Raw genomic sequence first — 26,533 nt, 5'->3', positions numbered from 1 at the left:
ACCCTGCCACAGTAACTTTATCCTTATGAACGCAATTGTTATATAGTCCAAGCTTCCTTCTTTTATTCAGAACACTTTTTTCTTTTTTTCCTCTTGGGCGTGGGCCCCCACGGAGCAGTGGGCCCGGGGCGGCCACCCCTCCTGCCCCCCCGCCTGCTCCGCTAGTGGTTTGACCCAAAGACTAGACTCAAACTAGAATAGAAACAGGCTGACGGAAACAACACTAGACCTGTTTCAGACGTAGACTCGTTGGGGAATGTGAGAGGAGGGTGTTGTGACGGCCGGACCCTTGGTCTCAAAGGAAGGGTCATGTGACAGCGGGGTCTTGAGTGACGGGCCCCCGAGGGCCCGGACCGGCGTCAGCTGTCGGTGCAGCGATCCTGCAGGAGGTTCGGATCACAGCGTCTTCCCTCCCGTCCCTCAGGGTAATCCATGCCAGCGATTCTCCCCCGGGGAACTGGATGCCAGGGCCCCGGCTCCGGGGGACAATGGCTGGGGATATCCGTGTAACTTCATCCAAATACAACCAACCTCCGAGCTTGAAACGCTACACTCAGCACAAAGAGGGAAAGATAAAGAGAGATGTTAGCGAGGAGACAAAGGTCTGATTCTGAGACAAAACCAGCCCAGCTGAAAATATCCACCTGGATTCAGTGTATTTATCTAATCACAACATTTTTTGGACTTATTTACTTATTCAGACTGAAGATACTTTAGATAGTATTACATGTTTACAAAAAAAAGGAACCAATTTAGATAATAAAATTGATTCTAAGCAGATATATCTTAAATTGTTGAGGAAGTTAATGACATTTTTACTTGTTTCACCCAAACGCAGCAATGTAACTGACATTTGCAGAGATGTAATGATGTGGCTCCTCTTAGCACCGAGCTGTGGAAAAACAAACTGGTTCTCAGCTGGTTCCTAGTTGAACGAGTCGTGAACCAGAACCAGCTCTGGAACCGGTTTGGTGGAAAAACGGTATCAGTGAGAGAGTACGATGTGCAGTGATGATGTGAGGGGTTTACAACCAGTTATGAATCTCAGAAATCCGTGCTATGCAGCATCCAGTAGATGTGGGGAGTGAGCAGAGGCATTCGCATAAACAACATCACCGTAATCCAGGAGTGGCAAGAAGGCAGTGGTATATTTATGCATGGATGCATTGCTATCATGGTGTTTTCCACTGTGCAAACTAAAAACAAATTAGACAAGGATAAAAATGTCATTTTCTTTCTTTGGTTTATCACAATTCCCTCAGGCATGTGAACATTGGACATTTTTCTGACACTGGAAATGTATGCTGGGAGGTCTTAGCTATACATGGAGACCAGGATTATGCATATTGTCCTTATAATTGTGGAGATATTGTTGATTTAATTAGGATAGGCCTGTTTTTAGGCGAAATTCACTTCCAAAATCCCCTGGAGATTAACAGGTTGAATTTATAGTTGATCTAAAAGAAAAGATTCTTGGACCTTTAAGATTGTTTAAAGGAGACCTATTATGGAAAACAGGTTTTTTTCTTGCTTTAACATATATAAAGTGGTCTCCCCTCAGCCTGCCAACTCAGAGAAGGAGGAAAGCAACTAAATTCTGCAGTGTCTGTACAGCCGCCCGGATGAGCCGTCCAGTCTGATGTGGATCTACGAGCCAATAAGATTCTGCTCCCAAAGTTACGTCACGACAGGAGCGATGTGTGAAACCACGCCCACAACTAACTCCGCTGGCCGGAGCTTCTGCCATTTTTCCGTAGCGGTGTATCGCTTCATTCAGGCAGCCAATCAGCACAGAGCCTCATTACCATAGCCCCGCCCACTCAGAATCCTGCATAGATAATGAGGTTAGAAACGGTAAAGATAAAGACATGGTTTAGAGGCTGAATTTCTAATTTATTTAGCAAAAGCAATCAAAAGCTTGTTTTTAAGACATTCAAGGCCTGTTTAAAATAGACATTAAATGCCATAATAGGTCCCCTTTAAGATGTTGCTCCAAGCAGGGCCGCCGCTAGGGGTGTGCAAACCGCACGGGGCCTCTCGCTATGGGCCGTTTTTTTTTGTTTTTTTTTTTTTCCTTCTTTCCCTTATAAATATCAAGAGTCACGTTCCATTACAGACCTAAATGTGTACTAGTCTGTGCATATCAATAAATATATGTGCAATGATGCGCGTGTCTGTTGTTCAATACAACTGATCAGACCAAGCGCAGACACAAGCTGCTCTGATCCAGACGGTGGAGTTGGAACAAACTGTCACACAATGTCGAGAGAACGAGACAGATTCAGGAAATTTCCATCAGGGGATGAAAAAAGAAAAAAACTAAAGAAAATGGAAGAGTTTAATGCCTCTCTGAAAGGCACGTTTGATAAATTTGTTACAAAAATCACCGATCCGACCGGGTCTCAAGCAGCCATGGGGCCCCACGTCGAGGCAAGAGATGATGATGAGGCAGGGGAAGGTATCCAGTATTTTGCTAATTGGAGAGTTAAAATTGCGCATTTAGACACCCGATCCAACCCGAAAAACCCCAAAATTTTGCACGCGTGAGCGTAGCGAGCGCGCAAGGGCCCCCCCCCGGCCATTTCGCACAGTGCCTCGCAAATCTCCCAGACGGCTCTGACTCCAAGTGTTTGAACGGATTCTTAACGTAGATGCTCAGTGTAAATGAAGGTGTTTGAATACATCTGTAGATGCCGGGGGTGTTGAGGTTATCAGGCGTCTCCGAGGTGATCGGTACCGGGTTGATCGGGCCCTTTAACGTATCCTGGCGCCGCTGGTCCATATATTCTGACATTTTTACGCTTGCTTATCTCACCTGAAGCCTGTGTCTAGGCTAGGGCCAGTACTCTAGTTGTAAAAAAAAATCAGGGGGGATGGTGGATTTTATCATATGGGAACAGATAATTTGTGCTGATTACAAATAATATAATATATTACAAATAATAGCAGTGACCAAAACACCTGCAGAAATACTGCAGGAATGACATAGCAGCAGTTAAATGCAGCCTTCTGTAAGCTTTAAATATCCACTGGGCTTACATCAAATACATCAAAACACAACAATAAAAAACACTTTTCTGAACTTATCAATATGACTCTGTCCTTCACAGGATAAGTAACATGGATCACTGCAAAAACTCACAATCTTAACAAGAATATTTGTCTTATTTCTAGTTAAAACGTCTCATTTTAGTAAAACAAATCTCATTACACTTAAAACAAGACTCATCACTGGAAAAAAACAATAATTTTCACCTGTTTCAAGTAGATTTTCACTTGAAATAAGTAGAAAATCTGCCAGTGGAACAAGATTTTTTTGCTTGTAATGAGAAGATAAATCTTGTTCCACTGGCAGATTTTTCTACTTATTTCAAGTGAAATTTACTTGAAACAGGTGAAAATTGTCAAACAAGTTATTTTTCTGGTGATGACTCTAAATGTTGAAATAGCAGTAAAACCACATTCATTGATGAAATGACATACTGTAAGGGAATGGGGGATGGCAGTTTTACAGGGGGGATGATTTGAACCGTTTTTATTTCCCTCATCCCCCCTCAACTCCAGTACTGGCTACGGCAAGCCAAGAAGGACAAATAAAGAGCAAGTGGGAAAGAATCAGTGAGCGACAGCATCTTTGTCAGGTTCCATCTGTGTAAACTTGGGTCCAGTTTGAGACTTATACTTGGAGACGGAAGTTTAAACAAAGACGGGCTGCGACTGAGCCGCCGCAAACCCGACTGATCCGCGGTTTCCCGTCCGTTGTGTCTCTCAAGCTGTTGCTTTCCAATTATAACTTCAAAACCAACATTCCCATCGTGCTCGTGTGAACAACTGCCGGAGCAAAAGCGGCGAGACGCAGAGACCCTAAACATCCCACGAATGTTGGTCCCAACCCCGTCGTTCAGCAGAATCACCACACAGCCGTGATTAAAGTACAGCAATTTTAATAAACTGAAAGGTTCAGTCGCCGCGGACGAGGACGAGCCAGTTGCTGCTGCAGCTGCTCGTGTTTTAACCCTTGTACTGCCTTCCTTCCTTCCTTCCTTCCTTCCTTCCTTCCTTCCTTCCTTCCTTCCTTCCTTCCTTCCTTCCTTCCTTCCTTCCTTCCTTCCTTCCTTCCTTCCTCCCTTCTTTCTTCCTTCCTTCCTTCCTTCCTTCCTTCCTTCCTCCTTTTCTCCCTTCCTTCCTTCCTTCCTCCCTTCCTTCATTCCTTTCCTCCTCCTTTTCTCCCTTTCTTCCTTCCCTCCTCCTTTTCTCCCTTCCTTCCTCCCTCCCTTCTTTCCTTCCTTCCTTCCTTCCTCCTTTTCTCCCTTCCTTCCTTCCTTCCTTCCTTCCTTCCATCCTTCTTTTCTCCCTTCCTTCTTTCCTTCCTTCCTTCCTTCCTCCCTTCTTTCTTTCTTCCTTCCTTCCTTCCTCCTTTTCTCCCTTCCTTCCTTCCTTCCCTCCTCCTTTTCTCCCTTCCTTCCTTCCTTCCTTCCTTCCATCCTCCTTTTCTCCCTTCCTTCCTTCCTCCCTTCCTTCCTTCCTTCCTTTCCTCCTCCTTTTCTCCCTTCCTTCCTCCCTCCCTTCCTTCCTTCCATCCTTCTTTTCTTCCTCCCTTGCTTACTCCTTTTCTCCCTTCCTTCCTTCTTCTCACCCTTCCTTCCTTCCTTCCTCATTTTCTCCCTTCCTTCTTTCCTTCCTTCCTTCCTTCCTTCCTTCCTTACTCCTTTTCTCCCTTCCTTCCTTCCTTCCGTCCTATTTTCCTTCCTTCCTCCCTTCCTCCTTTTCTCCCTTCCTTCCTTCCTTCCTTCCTTCCTTCCTTCCTTCCTTCCTTCCTTCCTTCCTTCCTTCCTTCATTCCTTCCTTCCTTCCTTCCTTCCTTCCTTCCTTCTTTCCTTTCTTCCTTCCTTCCATCCTTCTTTTCTCCCTCCCTTCCTTCCTTCCTTCCTTCCTTCCTTCCTTCCTTCCTTCCTTCCTTCCTTCCTTCCTTCCTTCCTTCTTTTCTCCTTTCCTTCTTTCCTTCCTTCCTCCCTTTCCTACTTCCTTCCTTCTTTCCTTTTTTTCTCCTTTCTTCCTTACTTCCTTCTTCCCTTCACCCTCCCTTGACCCAAAGACAGCACAAGGGTTAAAGTGCAGCTATGTTAATAAACTGATATTAAAGTGCAGCTATGTTAATAAACTGATATTAAAGTGCAGCTATGTTAATAAACTCTATAATAAAGTGCAGTTATGTTAATAAACTGATATTAAAGTGCAGCTATGTTAATAAACTGATATTAAAGTGCAGCTATGTTAATAAACTGATACTAAAGTGCAGCTATGTTAATAAACTGATATTAAAGTGCAGCTATGTTAATAAACTGATATTAAAGTGCAGCTATGTTAATAAACTGATATTAAAGTGCAGTTATGTTAATAAACTGATATTAAAGTGCAGCTATGTTAATAAACCGTTAGGTTCGGTCACCGCGGACGAGGACGAGGACGGGCCAGTTGCTGCTGCAGCTGCTCGTGGAGCTCCTTGTGTTTTAATTCAGTAAAAGCAGCAGTGACCTGAAGTCACTCCTCTCCAGCTGGTCCCAGGCATTTCTGCCGCTCCATCCCTCTTAATTACAGCTGTTGCACAAGCGGATGATGGTTTACGTTCCCGCCTGCCAGCTGATTCTCCGACTGCGTCCGCCGGACGCTGATTGGTAGGCAGTCCAGGCCAAATTGTGTTAACGCTCCGAGCCTTTTACTGTCGCTCTGTGATTTACGGCAGAAATGTGCCACGAAGGAGCTCGTTGTGCAGCCGCTATGATGCTAAAATTACTCCCACAATAACATTTGTGTGGGTTTTAAACACTCTCCCTTCTGCTCTCTGAGAGCAGGAATATTTTTCATATGAACTAGCATTTTTGCTTGAAAACTATTATAATTCCTGAATGAACTGCTGAGTCGTTCCTGAGGAGACACTGGTACCGTGAGATCCTTTAAAGCAGCGGTGGGAAACCCAAAATGTTGAAAGAGCCATTTTGGACCAAAAACACAAAAAACAAATATGTCTGGAGCCGCAAAAAATGAAAAGTCTTGTATCAGCCTTAGAATGAAGACAACACATGCTGCATGTTTGTATATTAGTTAGAACTGGGGGAAGATTTATTTTCATTATGCACTTCGAGAAAAAAATCAAAATGTCGAGAAAAAAGTTGAAATGTCAAGATTAATGTTGAAGTACAATCTTGAGAACAAAGTTTAGATGTCGAGAAAAAAGTCGAAATTTCGAGAAAAAAGTTGAAATGTTGAGAAAAAAGTCGAAATGTCGAGAAAAAAGTTGAAATGTCGAGAAAAAAGTCGAAATGTCGAGAAAAAAGTTGAAATGTCGAGGTTAAAAAGGAAAGGAAAAAGGAAGAAAAAAAGAGAAAAAAAGGAGGAAAAAAAGGAAAAACTGTTTTGAAAAAGCTCCAGGAGCCACTAGGGCGGCGATAAAGAGCCGCGGGTCTGCTTTAAAGAAACCTCAAAGACAAACAGTCGCTCACCAGAATATCTGGTAATAACCAAAACAATGCCAAAGTAAAGCTTGCATTACGACATACAACCTTCACAAGCAGCTGTATTTGACCAGAATGGATTCCTACACGCGAGGTACTGGTACTGGCACTGGTACTGGTACTGGTACCCGTTTAACGTACCAGTGAGGGCTCCTGTAACCAAACATTACACTACCGCTGAAGCCTTGGTGAAACCATCACCAGAGGACGTTTCTCCTCTTCTACCTCTCTCTGAGTCATCAGCCTCTCCAACGCAGCGCCGGCTCCAGCCTGGAGAGTTGTGATCCCCGGGTCTATTTATACTGGTACGTGGGCGCGCCGGCCCACGCTCTCGTTCACACTCACACTCTCAAACCTCCACCATCACCTCCCAGTGAGATAACGGTGCAGAAACGGAGCAGAGAGGGAGGTCTGCTCAGATTCATGATGCTTCTCTAACAGGAAGTCGGTGTGTGTCCTCACAGGAAGTGTACGTGGGGCCGGAGACCATCTGCACGGTGGACGGGCTGCACTTCCACAGCACCTACAAGTCCAGGGTGAAGGCCTTCAACGCCAGCGGGGTCGGCCAGTACAGCAAGACGCTCATCATGCAGACCTCCGAGAGTACGTAGCTCCTCCTCCTCCTCCTCCTCCTCTTCCTCAGCAGATATGATTCTAGAGCACTACACAAAAACCCGTCCAGCAGAATTCATACATTCACTCCTGTGATCCAGTCAGTTATTTGGGATTAAGTTTGAAACCAGAAAGAGCCAAAACTCCAGTCTGTGCTGGCGAGAAAACAGACATCAGTGCTTCTTCACACCCAAACTCTTCAATATCTAGGTCCAGAATAAACCATTCTCCATTTTGGGTCTGATGATTTGCCAACTGTGTGCCCTAATTCAAACACCATAATGTATGCAGATGACACTGTCATTTTTAGGGGTGGGTATTGGGAAGGACCTCACGATACGATACGCATCACGATACTTGAGCCACGATACGATACACATTGCGATATCCCGATTATGCGATATCCCGATTATTATATTCTACATAGTTCACCGAAAAATTTAAAAATGCATTATACATCTTAAAATCCAAGTTGTATATATGTACATCAGATGATAGTGATGGATCTTAAAATCTGAGTTGCACGTTCATCAGATTATAGTGACAATTCATGGGACAAACTGAGTCAAAACAATGTTTTATTATAACTATACAAGCTAAAGTTACAACATATTTGTATATGTTTTTCATATTATTTACATCATATGAAATTAACATTAAATTTAGTATGAGGTTGCTTTAATTATGTGGCAAATGATAATAAACACAAGAAAGATGGGAACTAAAACCAAGGACAGGCACAGTGATCAGTCAGTATAGATATAAATCCATAAATAAATAAACCTCTGTCCATTATTTTTCATTTTTTAAGGACAGGCAATTGCGTTATTTAAAAAATAAATTATAAAATGAAATAAAACGTGAAATAAAACCTGAGCTCAGTGCAGGGCCCTCCCAGGGTTGGTAGAGAGTGGCAATGCCCAGGACTGTCACTTAGGTAGGAGCACTGGGTGATAGAATGGGAAAAAGATCGGGGGGGAAAGAAAAGAAAAAAAAAAGAAAAAAAATCGATATTCAGATTTTGAATATCGATATTGAATCGGCTGGAAAAGTATCGCGATATATTGCCATATCGATATTTTTGCCCACCCCTGGTAATTTTTATGCATGGTAGCAGCGCAGCCCAAGTCGCTGATCGCTTAACCAACTCAATGCCATGCGTCACAAAATGGTTAAAGCAAAACTGCCTTCAACTGAATGTTACTAAAACAGTGTGTATGTTTTTTAGTAAAACTAAAACTCACTCTCCAGAGCCCGATGTGGTTGTAGATGGGGAGCGACTATGCGTATTCTCAGATTTTAAATACCTCGGGGTGGTCATTGATAGTAATCTTACATTTAAAGAACATGTCAAAAAGGTTTCTAAGAGCATCAAATTCAATCTGGCAAACTTTAGACATGTTCGCAGTTGCATGTCAACCAAAGCTGCACTAATGTACATGCACTCAATGATCTTCTCCCATATAACGTACTGCTAGTAACACTGCACTTAAACCACTACTATCTTTATATAAAAAAACATTAAGGTACTGGACAAGAAATCCAATGACTATCATCACTGCCATATTTTATTGAAATATAAGTTGTTCCATCTGGAAAATCTCATCAAATACTCACACTTATGTCTAATGTATAAAATCATTGATGGACTTGCTCCTCCTGTACTGAACCAGTTTATAAAGGAGCAGCTAGAGGAGATTGTGTGGTCCAGTTTAGGAAAAGTGCTTTTAGCCAGTCTGCATTTTCAATCAGGGCTGCTCGTGAGTAGGGATGTTAAAAATTAATCGATTTTCGATTAATTGCCGTTATGAAATTACCCGATTAAAATGAACGATTACAATTAATCTATTTTTTTTTTTTTCCGTTTAATTTCACCAGCTGGTATTACGCCTGGACCACATTTAATGCGACACAACTCGCTGCGCCGCGCACATAAAGTTAGAAAGAGACGGCGGATATGTTTGGTTTTAGTAACATCATGCTCAGGCAATGAGTCTGCAATGGCCCAGACGGGAGACACATGTAGCTCTGTGCTTAACTTTTATTTTTAATCCACTCTATATTCTTCTGGTTGTTCTCCGATATGCTCCCCTAAAGCCTGAATTATGGGTCCGCCTTAAATCGGCGCAGAGCCGCCGCCGTAGCCTAAGGCGGCGGCTCTGCGTTGTTGTAACGCAGAACCATAAATCAACCTTCACCCGGTACAAACTCTAACTTAAAACGTAACTAGAACTTAAAATTTGCTTGACACAAATGACACTATTATGGCTGCTGCTACTACTAATAGCCTTGAAGTGCACTTTATATTATATTCCTTGTGGTACAAAAATGTCTTTTTGTTACTTTTGTATCAAATAAATATTTGATTAAGGAATACATTAAAATGTCCTTTGTATTTTATATAAGCAAAAAAAATTATGTTTGTATCTCAGATGGGGGAAAAACGCCGCTATCAACTAATCGATGATCGATCGATAAGGTTATCAACTATCAATTAATGAAATAATCGATAATTTGCATCCCTACTCGTGAGTGGAACTTACTACCAACTGAGATTAGAAACCAATCAAATATGCATCTTTTAAATTTTATCTAAACAAGTGGTTAATTAGTGGCCAAGGCGAAGGTTGTCAACATTACATTTTAGTGCTTAATTTTCCTGTCTTGCTGCCCTGCCTGTCATGTTGCCTATAAGTTTGTCTAGTTACACTGTTGCTTTTTGTGCATGGCTTTTTATTCTGTGTTTAGTGCTTTTGTCTAGTTTGTTTTTGGTCTGTTAGTGTGTTACTGTGTCTCGTGTTATTAATGTTGATGTTACTGTTGCTGCTTCACGTTGTTTCTGTTTTTGTTTGTAGCAATTGTCTGTTGTTGAGCTTATGTTAACCTGTGTGTGTATGTATTTTATCTTAGTCTCTTACCTTTTAATCTTTATTCTGATGTAGCCTTCTTATTTGGAAATGTTTTATTGATTATATCTTAATAATTTTTCTTTTAGGTTGACTATTTTACACCAGTCCAGGGACAGCAGATGCAAAATAGCCTTTTTGGCTAATTCTGGCATATTTTACATTTGTTTAAATGTATTGTTAATGTGCATTGTCCCTGATAACTAAACCTTTAAATAAATAAATAAATTCTGAGCCTGACTGACAGCAATGGCTTTAGATACTCTGCTTTCCTTCACCAGAGAGGTCAGAATATTAGGTTTTTTTTTTACTGAATTCTGTATTTTCACACCGCACAGTTTAAATCTCCATCCTTTGAAAGCAAAGTAATCCAGCTAAATACCAAGAAAATAGCATTGGCTACAATATGCGTTGTTCAAAATCTCAAAACACCAACACAAGTTCGTTCAAATAAATGAACTGAGTCCAGATCTTCAGTTATCGGAGACAGGAAGGTTCAGCACACTGCAAAAACTCAAATCCTTACCAGGAATATTTGTCTTATTTCTAGTTAAAATGTCCAACTTTTAGTCAAAAAATCTCATCACACTTAAAACAAGAGTCATCACCAGATAAATAACTTGTTATTAGACAATTTTCACCTGTTTCAAGTAAATTTTCACTTGAAATAAGTAGAAAAATCTGCCAGTGGGACAAGATTTATCTTTTCATTACAAGCAAAAAAATCTTGTTCCACTGGAAGATTTTTCTACTTATTTTAAGTGAAAATCTACTTGAAACAGGTGAAAATTGTTGTTTTTTCCAGTGATGAGTCTTGTTTTAAGTGTAATGAGATTTTTTTTGACTAAAAATTATACATTTTAACTAGAAATAAGACTAATATTCTTGTTAAGATTTTGAGTTTTTGCAGTGTAGGTACAGAATAAACCTACATCAGCCATTCTGAGCCTGACTGACAGCATTGGCTTTAGATACTCTGCTTTCCTTCACTAGAAAGGTCAGTATATTCGTTTCTTCACAATGCACAGTTAATATCTCCATCCTTAGAAAGCAAAATAATCATACTGACGTAGCGTTTGGCTACAATAGGAGTTTATGAAACTCTCAAAACACCAACGCAAGTTACTCCAAATAAATCCACTGAGGTCGGTCAGAACCAACATAGCAGGAATCCAAGAAAAAGACCCTAAACTGTTCAGAAACAGCATCCAGGAGGCACTTGTACGAGACATGGACCCGTTGCCATGGCTACCAAATACGCGTCCTTCAAGTCGACCTGCGACGGTGTCAAACAGTTTCATTAGAAGGTTTATTATTAATACACATCTTTAATCATTTCTCAGTTGACGTACGGACCAGAGTTTTGGCTCTTTCTATATCTCTTAAAGTGACATGTTTATATATGGTAAACAAATATTAATATTAATAGGCTGATAAGGAGCTGCTGCCAGGCTAAAACCAGGTTGATTTATTTTGGGGAAAAGATCAGGGACCAGGGACCAGGGATGCCCCCATACCATTTCTTTCACAGTATGAGTATGAGTATTTTAATTTGTGTACTTGCCGATACGGAGTACCGGTACGATACTTCTACCACAAAAATTACTAGGCTAAAAATGCATTGAAAAATGCAATGAACTAGAAGAACTAGAAGACAGGTTTTATTTGCAACAGATAAATTCAATAAATATAAATAAAATTAAAGCTGCAAGCAGCGATGAACGGGCCCTCGCACGTGCAATTTCCACCAATGAAGGTCAAGGACTCAAAACCGAGTCCGATGACACCACCCACCAGTCTCTATGTCAAACCATTCAAAAGTTATGGCAGAAAACAGGAACTATCACATATCGACCAATCAGCTACTAGTATCACTTCCTGTTTAACGTTGACGTTTGACACGGCGCCACGGCCACGCCATTTCCCAAAAACTCACGATTTTGATAACTTTTTATCATTAATGTCTTTTGTGTCTCCTGAGTGAGTTTTATGTCGAACGGAGGATCCTGCTAGGAGGAGTTCGTTAAAGTATGACGTGAAAATGGCATAAATTGCGCCAAAATTACACGATTAATTCAAAATGGCCGACTTCCTGTTCGGTTTCAGCCATGGCGCCAAGAGACTTTTCTTTAAGTTGCGACATGATACAGGTGTGTACTGATTTTCGTGCATGTACGTCAAACCGTATTGTGGGGCTTGAGGCACAAAGTTTTTTAGGGGGCGCTGTTGAGCCATTAGGCCACGCGCCACATGGGACGTGCGTGCCAAGTTTCACAACTTTTCGAGTAAGTTATGCAGCTCAAAAACGCAAGTGTTTTCGGATAAAATAATAATAATAATTGTTGCAATTTCAATAAGGCTTCGCACAAGCCCTGCTGGTGCTCGGGCCCTAATGAGTATAATAACTATTTTAAACAAAAAATAATCTTTCTGTGTAAATAAAGTCTCCACACTGGCACTGTCTTCACATTTAAGAAAATATCAAACATATAACATATCAATGAAACATCATATCGCGGCTCGAGTGCATCGAGGTGAAATCCTTTGTCTTCTCCAGCTGACAGTGGCTGCTCATCCAGCGCTAGATAACGGCTTAGAGCCTCCGGTATTTTAACGGCCCGTGGGTTGTCTCTTGCCATTGTCTGTCGCTTTTGCAGAACCTGAGCTAAAGTTGGCTGTTTTATTAGCAAACTCCGTATACTCAGCTTTATGATGCGTCTTGAGATGTTTTATCAAGTTGCTGGTATTAAACGACGTATTCTCATTTCCTCCTCATGACACCTTACTAAGTTTGAGCTTGCGTTCGTGTGCACCACCAACTGCAACGTCGCTCGCGTAGTACCCGAGGAGAGCGCGTTGTACCGGCGGTGACCAATAGGGGGCAGTAAGCAGAGCAACAGTTGCAAAAGTGATTCAATATTTAGTAGCAGCGGTAGTAGCAGTAGCAGATTAGAACAACAAACAAGTTAACATGACAACATTGGATGATGTAGGAGATTATAACATTGCTTTGGTTGTGATCTCAGCAAAGGAAATGCCGCCAGCGCCATCGGAGATGGTACGTTAGGCCATTGAATCAGCTGGTATCAGACCTGGACCAGCGCCACTCGCAGCCACAGTGAGAACTGCAGGTCGCGTACTCTCTTCTCATCACCACACTGACTGCAGCTCAACATCTCCCCCTAGCGTCGCTAATCAGTAACTACAACAACAATGAAGTGGTATCGGTGCGTGGTATCGGAGAATTTTTGCGAGTATATGAGAGCAGTATCGGCCCCAATACCAGTATCGGTATCGGGGCATCCCTAATTCAGACCCAACTTTTATCACACTTTAAATGGTGCTCCGTGTGAAGTCAACAATCAGTACGTTTACATGCAGCAGTTCAATCGGATTTCTGATCGTAAAAGACATCGTTCAGACTTTTAAACTGCATGTAAACACCTCAATCCGATCTACTTCGGACCTATTTCGGACATTTAATAATCAGATAGCAACACCTAGATAACTCGTTCACAGTCGGAATGTTAACGCCATGTATACGGAGACATTAGATATTGCAGTCTGAGCAGCTGGAGAATTTCGTCTGGGGCGTTTCCTCCCTTCCTTCACCCGGAAGTGAAAGGAGACGGCCGTGTTAAATAGTTGTTTAAACACCAACATGGAGATCACGAAAGAGATGGCAGAAGCTTCATCAGGACACCGGAGCAGATAGAAATAACGTACATTGGCGCCAAACAAAACAACCGTCAACCGGAAGTGGCTCTTTGTTGAAATGGTTACCATGGTTACAGCGCCACATAGCGTCACGGAGTCAGCCATGGTCTGGACATTTATCTGATTCTCTGAACAGCATGTAAGTGATTGGGTCTTCTGGATGTTTATCTGATACGATCAGAAATCCGATCTCTTTGCTGCATGTAAACGTACTGAATGTTAAAGTATCACAAGGGGTAACTTGAGAATCCGGCATGAATATGTGGTTTTAGTCGGCCAGCAGCATCAGCATCAGCATCAGCATCAGCATCAGCATCAGCAGCTGGTTCCCTGTAATCCACTCATGCTCCGGCGTTCCCATTAGTTAAATGCTGCTCCGAGTGTACGGGGAATCTGGTCATCCATCAGCGGCCCTGAAAGGCCCTGAAAGGCCCTGAAAGGCCCAAACGGCCCCCCCATCAGTACCTGCCAGACCCAGCACTCAGCAGCTGCCGGGGGGGGTTTGGTGAACTAAATCACATTTTATTTGCAGCTTTCACCCGGACCAGCTTTCTATTTTATCAGTTTTTACTTCCTCAGAACTCAAATGTGTGTCCGTCTTTTGTTCTTTCCAAAGCTTGTTTTCTAGGTGCTCTTCTTTCCTAGGTGGGGGTCGTTTCAACCAGCTCCCCTGATCAAATCTGCTTTTTGCCCTCTCCACCTCCCTTCACCCTGACCCCTTTACTCCTCCGCTTCACCGCTTCGCCCCCCCCCCTTCATTAAACCTCTTTTATCCGCTCTGCCTCTTCCCCCTCTCATTTCACGTTTCAGCTGGACTCCCTCCATGCGATATTCAGTCTCTAGGCACAGGTATGGACGGCTTTCCTTGCTGACTGTTTCCACACGTATCCCCCCGTGGGCCACTGCCTGTTTCATCTGTGAGGTCGTCATGGCGACGGGGTCGGGGGCGGGGCTTGCTGCTCCGCGGGTTCCACCTGTAGAGGGAATGAACATGACGTCACTGACTGCGTTTCCATGCATCAATTACCCTTTTAAAACCCGAATATTGGCAATAACCCGAAATTGCACGGCCATGTAAACACCAATAACCCCTTTGAATAAACCGAATTTGCTCATATTCAGGTTTTTAAAAACCCAAATATGACTACGTTTACATGCAGTCAAAATTCGGGTTATTGCTAATATTCCAGTTACTGAAACATTTGGAATATTCCGTATCCATGGTAATTAATCATTTGGGATATCTGGATCAAACCAGCGACGCACGGAGAACGTGATGACGCAATTCCCGTCATTTCTGCTTCTTCTTCCTGTATCCAAATTCAAAATGAAATGCTGCTTCGCGCAACTTTTCTCTCACCTTCTTGTAAGTCTCGCTATCCCGGTACTTTCTACCGTCTACAAATGCAGAAATGTTCATATCCTTCATTACATTTATGAAGTGATTAGTCTCCTCCTGGTCTTGTTTCTCCGTGTTTATAAGAACTTCCTGGACTCAAAAGACCAGGATTCCTTGTGAACAGAGCATGTGCAGAAAACAAATTCCTGTTGCGTTGGATGGGGATATTCTGTTTGGCGTTTAGGCCGCGTTCAGACTGCAGGCAAATCTGATATATATCTCATTCCTTCTCATATCCGATTTTCAGGGCTGACTGTCCACACTGTTTTTAGCAAGTGTCCAGATCTGGCTCTGTTCAGACTGGGCCACATCATTGACTGATCTGACGGGTTGCCGTAGCAACGACGTCGGAGCAGAGGCGTCACCCAGAGCGTGTATTGTGTGAAATCATGTATTTTTTTTATATATAAAAAAATCCCCAAATATCTGTACCGTTCCTGATTGGGTCGGCACTGCGCATCATTTTTAGACACAACAATGAACGCATACCGGTGTGTCTCGGTGGAGGGACCCGACGTCACAGAGAAAAGTGTTCAGAACAAAACCATCAGCAAACTAACAAACCAACCAACAAAGCTCAGAGTTAACAAAACGAACCAGCAATGAATAACTGGCAGCCCCGCTCCATAACCTGTCCTCCTAGGAGGAGAGGGGCTGACGGGCTGCAGGTTCAGGCTCTCAGCGCGACTGAAGGCTGATTTATGGTTCCGCGTTACACCGACGCAGACCTACGGCGTAGGGTACGCGGCGACCCGCACCGTACGTGGAAATGCGGTCTTTTTTTCTGCTATTAAAACATGATTTGTAATGTGAATTTGCAACACTCAAACTACAAATAATAGTTTTTGACGTGACATCAGAGATTGTACATGCTCTCTGTGAAAGGATGAGTAGCTCCACAACTGGAAATGGGCGGGTGGTTTGGAGCGTCTGGGACAGTCATATCCGATCTGAGTGTTTGGATGTTCAGACTGACACGCATCTGCCCAAATGAGATAACGATCGGATATGAAACTACCTCCCGGAGGATGTTTCCATCTGGTTTTGCAAAAATCGGATCTCATGCGGTTTGGGACTGTTCAGACTTCAAAAGAGTCATCCAGTTTCAATCTGGATGGGCTAAAAATCGGATATTTGCCTGCAGTCTGAACGCGGCCTTACATGACCCAATATTCGGGTTTTAAAAGGAGTAACCCATCGGAAACATCGGAGCAAATTTCTTAACAGGCGTTATTTGGATAAACTGAGCCCAGGTTGGGGATCTTAACGGTTACTTTTACACCTGAAAAAATATTAAAACTTAATAAAGTGTCATATTAACAGCGCTACAGCGGAAATTAAAACAGCTTCTAGCTCTCAGCTTCCTGATATGGTGTGACGTTTGTGCAAACGTAACTACGCAGTCGCTTACGTACCCGAACGTAAACCACGCAGTGACGTAGCAAGTGGTGTCCCAATCCCTAGGGAACATTACAAGGACCCTACTCATTTTTAGGGTTAGTGGTAGAAATTAGGGGGAACATTGGGATTGGCCCTTAGTACATATAAATATCAGGAAACTGGATTCGTGACCAAATATTAATGTCCATGGACCACTGGTTCTTGGTAACTGTACCAAATATTAATGTCCATGGACCACTGGTTCTTGGTAACTGTACCAAATATTAATGTCCATGGACCACTGGTTCTTGGTAACTGTACCAAATATTAATGTCCATGGACCACTGGTTCTTGGTAACTGTACCAAATATTAATGTCCATGGACCACTGGTTCTTGGTAACTGTACGGGTCACTGTCAAGTCCAACTGTCTTTAATTTAAGCAGATACCGGTAATCGTTTGTTATCCCGTCTTCTCCACTAGTTCCAGCCATTTTTGCCACTCAGTGGGTCCTGGTCCAGTGGGAAAGTGACGTCAATGCATTCCCTCTATTAAACGTAATAACTGTCTAACCGCTTTATTTCCTTTGGGAAATAAAAAAGCATGTAATGAAACCGCTGCACGTGGAGATGTAAAAGCCGTAAACAAGCTTTTTCTGGTGGAGCCCGTAAATAAAACCGCACCCCCCTCCCTTCCCCTACCCCTCTTGTTTAACTCCACCTTTCTCTGTGTAGAGGATAGAGATAGTTTATCATATTTTTAAACACCACAGTCTTGACAGTTTTGCAAATTTAGCATTTGGTGTAGTTTGGAAAATAATGGAAAGGTTCACATAAATCATATGAAAAGGTACTTTGTCAACCGACTGCCAGGGTTCGCCCTGTATCTTCAACCAAACCCACACGTTGGACGTGGATTCATTTAGTTTTTTAAGGTTTACAGGGATGATACATATATACGGAAGAATATTAGGGCCAGGCAGGAGAAAAATAAAAATAATATTTAAGAGGATGAAGATTTTTTTTTTCATTATGCACTTCGGGAAAAAAGTCGAAATGTCGAGAAAAAAGTCGAAATGTCGAGAAAAAAGTCGAAATTTCGAGGAAATAGTCAAAATTTTGTGAAAAAAGTGAAATTTTATTTCAACTTTATTCTCGAAATTTCGACTTTATTCACAAAATTTCGACTTTATTCACAAAATTGTATTTCAACATTAATCTCGACATTTCAACCTTTTTCTTGAAATTGTATTTCAACATTAATCTCGACATTTTGACTTTTTTCTCGACATTTCGACTTTTTTCTCAAAGTGCACAATAAAAAAAATCTTCCCCTCTCAAATATTTTTTCTCCTCCATGGCCCTAATACTTTTCCGTATATATATTATAGCTGCATTAGTTAGGAAGTAACACACAGTTACTTATATACAACAAACTGCTTGGTTAGGTTTAGGAAAAGATCCCGTTTGAGCTAAAAAGCCTCTGAAGACGTTGCCATCTGTAGTAAAAGTGGCATCAGCAGTTGTTTTGCCGAGGCTTTATGATGCAATAAAGTATCTCCAGAGCTCAGAACCAAACCCTGCCATGGATTTATGTCATTAATAAAACATGCTGGATGAAGTGGCCACAAATCTTTTGACAAAGAGTCGCATATCGAGGGGCGAGGACCCAAACGCGGGAGATTAAAGCGACGGGAGTACAAACACAAGTACTTCATTCACCGCTGCTCATGCTGGAAACAAAAACAAGAAAATACTCTTGGTAGAACGACAAACAGACTAAATCCCAGGCGGCCCAAGAGGAAAAGAAAGGACTGACAAGACAATTATATACTCACAGTGAGTGCATTTACATGGGAAGTTTAATTCCTCTTTAATTCAGAATTAAAATGAAATCCGATTTAAAACGATTAAAAATTCCCATGTAAACACCTAATTCCAAATGAAAATGTCCATTCCGAATTAAACTTAATTCCAAAGTAAGTGGCTGGTTTATTCCGATTTTAAATCTGAATAGAATAATTCCGCGATCATGTTTACACTGGCTGCGTCCGAAATTTAATCCTGCCACCCTAATGAGTAGCAAAATGGGTATGTGAGATTTTTTAGTGCGTCCGAAACATTAGTACGTACTCATTAGTATGCTCTATCCATACTCATTCTGGAGAAATGTATTAGTGTGGATTGATGGACACTAGCTAAGCAGAAACTTCCCACAATGCAATGCAGCGGTGTTTGGTTGCTAAGTGATACTTATATGCCATAAGTATAATAATAAGTATAGTAATATTATTATATAATATTAATATTATTATATTCGTATATAATAATATTATATAATGTCATCTTGTTTCGGCCAGGATAAACGGGAAATAGCGGAGCGGAGCTGCTACTGCTGTTGTTACCATGGTAACAGCTGCTACTGCTGCTGTGACACGACACTTCCTCCCAACGGCAGGAAGTGACGTGTGCGCTCTGAGTAGTATGTCCGAATTAATGCATACTACTGATATTTACTCAAAAGTGTGCCGAACTTAAAGCAGCACTATGTAACTAAATTACAAATGACTAAATTACTAAATTAATTCCGGTCTTTCTTTCTGCTCGTTCCCTCGCCCGTCTGTCTCCATGACGCTTATATTCCACGCTGGGCTGGTTTTCCAAACAAAGTTTCAAGATGCAGCACGCAGTAAACGCTGGTCAAGAGCAGAGACCATTTATTTAATAAATAGAAATAATTAAAAGAACAGATGGCAGGAAACATAAAAATTGTGAGCTTTTCAAAGTTGTATATATATAAGTTTGTTTTTCTTCCGGTAGTTTAACTTCCGGTCCGCCCCCTATCCAATCAGAACCTTCCCAACCCCCAGACCTGTAGAGGAATTGGATAAAGCCGATCAAACGTGTTTTCCATGTAAACCTCAATTCAGAATTACTATTTCCATATAAACTCAAAGGAAAATAGTTTAATTCGGAATAATGAATTCCGAATTCAGTGTAAATCTGTGACGGCACATTTAAAGGACTTGGTTTCAAGAAATCAAACACATTTAAGTGAATCTGAACTCTTTAAGTTTTCGTCCTCAAACAGTTTCATTTTTGAGATTTGATTCTTAATTGTATATTTTTAGACTGCTTTAATAGCTACTACAGCTTTACTCTGAGTATAAAACCAAAACAGAAACACACACAAAGTAATTGGTGTCGGAGAGAATTTTTGAGAAGATGAAGTGAACTTTCACAAAAATTACTATTTAAATTGTGAGAATCATAAATTAAAAACCCCGTCTGCTCTTTTAAGGCGGCGCTTGCTGAGATTTGCAGACTGTCTGACTGTTTCATAAGATAGAAATAATAAGTAATTAAGCTTATTGACATGCAAGATGTGTGTAAATGCAGTACAGGAAGGTTACGACCCATAACCTTGTGATCATTACAGTCGTAGTGATTCTTGTTTTTTACAGTGTAGTTTTCCATCTTTTAACCGTCAAAGACCAGGTTCATGCCATTTCTGCCGAGTCGTGATCATTGCATGTTCTAGTCGTGTTTTTACTGCTGAGTCATTAATCCTGCGTACTTTCCAGTCGCCTGGTTCACCTTCGACTCGGCGTCGGCTCACCCCGACATCCTGCTCTCCAACGACAACCTGACGGTGACGTGCAACAGCTACGACGACCGCGTGGTGATGGGCAACGCCTCCTTCTCCCGCGGCGTGCACTACTGGGAGATCACGGTGGATCGCTACGACAACCACCCCGACCCGGCCTTCGGCGTCGCCCGGGGCGACGTCCTGAAGGACGTGATGCTGGGCAAGGACGACAAGGCCTGGGCCATGTACGTGGACAACAACCGCTCCTGGTTCATGCACAACAACTCCCACACCAACAGGTAGCCATGACAACGGACCGTTGTTGCTGTGTTCGCTCGCATCGCCATCTTCTCCGCTGGTTTTCCAGCTCGTACGTTAAATAGAGTCGGGATGCTACGTAGGCCTGTGTTGAAAAAAATCAATTTTCCAATTCTAAATCGATTCTCATATTAATTCCTAAAAATCGATTCGTATGTCTAAAGATCAAGATCAAAACCAGGGACACCTCTCAACTAGGAATGGGCGATATTTTACCGTTCATGATAAACCGTACAAAAAATTCCCCACGGTAAGAATTTGTCATATCGCGGTAAAAACGATAAATTCCCGTTGATGACGTTTTTGTGTAAAGCCGGATTTAAGGAAGGAAGGAAGGAAGGAAGGAAGGAAGGAAGGAAGGAAGGAAGGAAGGAAGGAAGGAAGGAAGGAAGGAAGGAAGGAAGGAAGGAAGGAAGGAAGGAAGGAAGGAAGGAAGGAAGGAAGGAAGGAAGGAAGGAAGGAAGGAAGGAAGGAAGGAAGGAAGTTTGTGTAACAAACATGGCTGATCTGAGTCATTCCAGTTTTGCAGTACAGGTGTAACTCATTTAATTGGTTTTTATCAATTCAATTTAATTGGTGTAGTTTAGTATTTAGTATCTTTTAGAGCAGTGTTTTGGCTCCAAAGACTGAATGTGGTGATAGATTTATAGTTACAAAGGTGGAGTTGAATTGGTATTTTTTTAATCATCATTTTTATCGTTATCGGGATAAATGCCAGAAATTATCGTGATACATTTTTTAGTCTATACCGCCCATCCCTACTCTCAACACAACAGATTGTCAGCAATATTTATAGTTGATCATATTATTTTGAGGTAGTTAAATTTTGCCTTAAATTTCAGATTGAATGGCTTTGAGATTTGCCCAATTTGAGCCACATTAATACGTTTCCCCAGATTCATCCATACGATCATCCAAATTAGACCTTTTAAAAAGTTAAATGACAAGCCCCCAATATAGGCCTGTGTTGAAAAAAATCGATTTTCCGATTCTAAATTGATTCTCATATTAATTACTAAAAGTCGATTCATATGTCTAAAGATCGATTTTTTTTTTTCATTACTACATTTTCACCTGGTGAACTTTAATCCCAGTAATCACATCATTTAATTCACACACGCGCTGTTGAGCTGTTGCAATTTCTTTCTTTTTTTGCACTTAAAATGGATATTGAAAGGCATATTTGAGTTATTTATTTCTTAGTTATTTATTTCATACAAATAACTTTTGGTATTTTTTTGTTTATGTCCAAAAAAGGAATGTTTTGTTGGACACGAGAATAACTACCATGTTTTTGCCTTTAAATCTGTTTAAAAGTATGAAAACATTAAAGTTTTCAGTTATCATGGCTTTATATACTTTCTTGGGCTTAAATTTGCATAAAATGCTAAAAACCAAATTTTCAAAAACCGAAAAAACACAGAAAATGGAAAAATTGAAACGGAATGTGTTAAAAATTTAAACCGATTTCATCCGTCTCTGTTTCCTCCCTGGATCTGTTTGGTAATTCTGCCCCACGATGTTTCTGTTTCAGTTCTATCAGCATTCTGGGAGCTGATTGGTCCTTACAGCATCATTAGCTGCAATACTTGCTGTTGAATCTCAATATAATACTAGTATTAATATGTTGCAGAACTACAGTCATATAATTCATGCAACAGCTGAAAAAACAGTATCAATACCACTAACCCAAATCAAAATTGAATCGAATCAAATCCTGATAATCGATTCTGAATCTTAAGAATCGGAATCGAATTGATTTTTGACATTTGAATCGATCCCCAGCCCTGGTCAAATAATGACTGTTTACCCTTTATCATACGTAATGTTTTCAAGTCGCAAGTTGTAAGAAAGTTCTGAGATCCATTTTCCTGTAGTCGGTCTTTCCATGTGAGGAAACTCAACCCTTCTTTGAATATAATTAAAGTATTTATGTATGAGTAGCCAAAAATTGTACTCAAGTAAAAGTACTGTTTCTTGAGAATAATATGACTCAAGTAGAAGTAAAAAGTAATCATCCTGACTTGAGTAAAAGTAAAAAAGTACTTGGTGAAAAAACTACTCAAGTACTGAGTAACTGTTGAGTAACGTCTGATTTATTTTTTTAACACAACCATTCAAACAGACAAAAGTACAAAATAATCATCTTCAGGCAAATTAAATCAATAAAATAATAAAATAAATTAAAATTGATAAAAAATAAAATAATCTTAAAGTAAATTCAAGCACTTTAATAAATAATAAAATAAATACAATAATAACAGAATAAGAAAATTAATTGAACACAAAATGTCAAGCCTTTGTACTTTTCTTTTTTAACCAGGCTCCGCAGGCAGAACTAGAACAAGCCCATGAACTCATATAAATATAATGTGTGTGTTTGAGTCTGTGTAAATGTGACAAAACATGCAAAAACAAACATTTTCCCCAAAGAATCACCCAGTGATGTCATGAGATTGACGCGTACGCGGATAAAAGGGATAAAAGAAAAGTAACGAGTGTGACCTCTGTGCAGGACGGACGGCGGCATCACCAAAGGCTCCACCATCGGGATTCTGCTGGACTTCTCCCGCCGGATCGTGCTGTTCCTCATCAATGACGAGCAGCAGGGTCCGGTCGCCTTCGAGGGCCTGGAGGGGGCGTACTACCCGGCCATCAGCCTCAACCGGAACGTCCAGGTACAAGACCGCTCTCTGAGTTCTAGAGTAGAGAATGGATTTGAGTGCTTTTGCAGCTTACAGCTGAACTGCACTGCAAAAACTCAAAATCTTACCAGGAATATTTGTCTTATTTACAGTTAAAATGTCTCATTTTTAGTCAAAAAATCTCATTACACTTAAAACAAGAGTCATTACCAGAAAAATAACTTGTTATTTGACAATTTTCACCTGTTTCAAGTAAATTTTCACTTGAAATAAGTAAAAAAACTGCCAGTGGGACAAGATTTATCTTCTCATTACAAGCAAAAAAATCTTGTTCCACTGGCAGATTTTTCTACTTACTGAAAATCTACTTGAAACAGGTGAAAATCTTTGTTTTTTTTTTCTTGTTTTAAGTGTAATGAGACATTTTAACTAGAAATAAGACAAATATTCTTGTTAAGATTTTGAGTTTTTGCAGTGCTGAGCTGCTGCTTGTGAAATGGATCAACAGCTCCACCTGCAGGAGGGGAAGAAAAAGCTTATTTTTTTTTCATCGAGAAGTTATATATTTTTATAAATTACAAAATATTTTCTACTGCAGATGTTTCTATAAATTCTAATGTAATGTAATAAGAGGTCATATTGTATATTAAGAGTAGCATCATTACACATTGATAAAACATAACTAATTAATAATGCACTGTGTACGATCAAGGATGCTGAATAACATGCGTCAGAGACAGGGAAGAAGAAAACAGTTATTTCATGTTTATTAAGGCTTTATTAATTCATAATGATGCTACACTAAAATATAATGTGATCCAACATGGGATAAGCAATAATATAGACTAGTATGTGTGTGTCTGTCTGTCCCCCTCTCTCTCTCTCTCTCTCTCTCTCTCTCTCTCTCTCTCTCTCTCTCTCTCTCTCTCTCTCTCTGTGTGGTTAATTATCACAAAATTATACATGATTATCAACGAGATTAATTATATGTCCACCCTGTCATGTGCATGTCCACCCTGTCGGATCTGAGGGGCCGACAGGGTGGACATTTTGAGCTTCACTTAGAATAAAAGCTTACAACAAACTGTCACTAGCTAACTAGCTAGGCTGGTTTTTGAAGAGAATTTGATATAGTTAAACTTACATATTTTGAAAATATTGTATTCTAATCACTTCCAGCATATTTCATGCTGACAGGGTGGACAAGCTAAGCTTGGGTTGTGCAAGTAAGCAAACAAGTAGGAAAGTCAGCTGCTCACTCACCCCAGCCTTGAATGTCCCGCCACTGAAGAGAGAAAAAAAACTGTTGTCATAATGTCACTAGAGTGGATGGCCTTTTCTCCAATATGACAGGGTGGACAATCATTTAAGGAACGCACACAAAACCTTTTTATTAAAGGTGCTTGAGGCCGGATTGTGGCAAGATTTATGAAAAAAATCCGTATACATTTTAAGTTTTCTAGTAATAATGTCAGATGAAGCGTTCCAAACCCAAAAGAATGAGCCCTCTAGTGTATCTCTCCTTTGCCTTGAACAGGCTGTGTGCTGCAAAATGTGCTGCAATTCGGTCCCGAATTTCCCGCGCTGGGCTGCGGATGTGACGTCACATGACGCTGCATGCACGTTCTCCCCGTTCTCCCGTGCCGGCTTCACTGTTGGCTGCAGTACCCCCAACGGCCGTCGTGGTGAAGGGTGGCGCTAGAGAGTCTCATTTCTTAAAAGGAGCCTCATGCTCCTTTAAATATAAATATGATTTTTATTACCAAATGATCAATACACTTAAGATGAATAATGTCTTACTTAACAAAAAAATAATTGACATTTTTTTTTTTATATTTTATGATTTGACTATATTTTACCCACATTGAAATTGAATGAGCAGTGCTTGGGACATAGCAAAATAGCATGCATCCTCTTATACAAACCTGATGAAAATCTAGAAAATGTATCTAAAGAGCAAAGTAATGCTTTTTTATGAATATAAAAACTTATCCCAATATTAGACACCCTTTCATAGTTATTTTTATGTTAAGTTAACATAAACCTTTATGTGCGCATAAAGGTTTCACGCGCGCACGTAAAACTCATTAGGCTATATTAAAAAAATCTGTGTCCCTTTAGGGGCTCCGTACCTGTGGGCCTCCACCTTCAAATCACACCCCTTCTTTTTTATTTCAGCCACAGATCTGTCCATGGCACTCACGGTGTTTAGCGCAGCAACGACGTGCTCACTCGTTTTCTTTTTGTTAGTGATGCCACTACTGGGACCACCAAATAATGTGGTTTTCCTGCCTCCACCTCATCCACAACATCTCCATCTCAGTCTCCGTGAAATTTAGTGGCACGGTGGCTCGACACGTCTCATTCATCCTGACGCACAGCAGAAACAGACTGCAGGTGGCGCTGCGCATGCTCAGCAGGCTCATTTATATGCAAATACAGTCATCATGTAGTTTGCATTGACCATTTATGGTATAAAGTGGGCGTGTAGAGGGCGGGGTATGAGGCGAATTCACGTGTGCAACCTTCCAGCTGGACTGTGATTTATAAAGCGAACATTGCGTGCAGATGTGCGTGCAAGTGTGCGTGCACACGGTTTTATAAATCAGGATTTTTTTGTGTGCACACCATTTTCGGCTTTTGAGCGCACATACACTTTTAGTATGAATCCTACACACTCTTTTATAAATGAGGCCCCAGGCCTTCTAGGGAAGAAAAAGCATCATTACACCAGCGACTGTAGGAATGAAGTTGTGTATGTTTGTGTGTTTGTGCAGGTCACGCTGCACACCGGTCTCCCCATCCCGGACTTTTACACTCCTGGGGAGGCCGACCCCACCGGCTCGTCCTGCTGAGGACTCACCGCTGCCCGGGGCTTCCCTCTGCACCGGGCTTCCCTCCACCATCCTGCTAGCCAGTAATTCTGATCCAGCCTCATCTCTGTACGCCCCCCCCCGAGAGACGCCCCCCGTCCAGCCCTGAGCAATGCCTTCTCCATGCCGAGCCTCTGGGCACGTCGGCCCTGCAGGACGCCGTCCCGGCAGACGTTGTGTTTTGATGTGATGCAGGTAGTTTAGTTTAAGACGTCAGTCGTCACACTGGGGGTCAGAGACACAATCTGATTATCCTGGCGGGGGACATGATGATTCGGGAAGCCATTGATTTTTTAATTTAAATTTCATTGCAGACAGTTCAATCAATTTGCTGGAATGTTATTTGGATTTCCATCCGACGTCCGGTGAACACTTCAAAATCAATGATCATGATGGAATTAAAGGAACAATTTAGCATTTTGGAAAATATATTAATCTGCTTTTCAGTCAGAACTTGAAGGAGAAGATTGACACCAACCTAATGTCTATATATATATATATGCGATGAAAGGGGCCTAACAAAATTATTATTATTATTATTATTATTATTAAAATTATTATTATTATATACACAGTAAAGACC

At 41.1% G+C, this 26,533-nt stretch overlaps 1 protein-coding gene across 2 annotated transcripts in view; it reads left to right on the top strand.

The window, feature by feature from the left end:
• The window catches only part of trim9 (tripartite motif containing 9), a 94,875-nt gene extending 68,927 nt beyond the window's left edge, over window positions 1-25,948 (top strand). Inside the window, exons 7-11 of one of the 2 annotated variants that reach the window (XM_061743786.1) lie at window positions 6,977-7,115; window positions 14,558-14,596; window positions 20,110-20,413; window positions 22,948-23,110; window positions 25,855-25,948. In XM_061743786.1, coding sequence (XP_061599770.1) covers window positions 6,977-7,115; window positions 14,558-14,596; window positions 20,110-20,413; window positions 22,948-23,110; window positions 25,855-25,932 — 723 coding nt within the window. In that variant the 3' untranslated portion in view covers window positions 25,933-25,948. The remainder of the gene's footprint in view (window positions 1-6,976; window positions 7,116-14,557; window positions 14,597-20,109; window positions 20,414-22,947; window positions 23,111-25,854) is intronic. The other variant, XM_061743787.1, reaches the window with a different exon arrangement.
• The last annotated feature ends 585 nt before the right edge of the window (window positions 25,949-26,533 follow it).

The sequence above is a fragment of the Cololabis saira genome, chromosome 16 (genome assembly GCF_033807715.1).
Source record: "Cololabis saira isolate AMF1-May2022 chromosome 16, fColSai1.1, whole genome shotgun sequence".
Lineage (NCBI taxonomy): Eukaryota > Metazoa > Chordata > Actinopteri > Beloniformes > Belonidae > Cololabis > Cololabis saira.
Note: the sequence above shows the minus strand (reverse complement) of the source record. Positions and strands in the feature narration are given on the sequence as shown.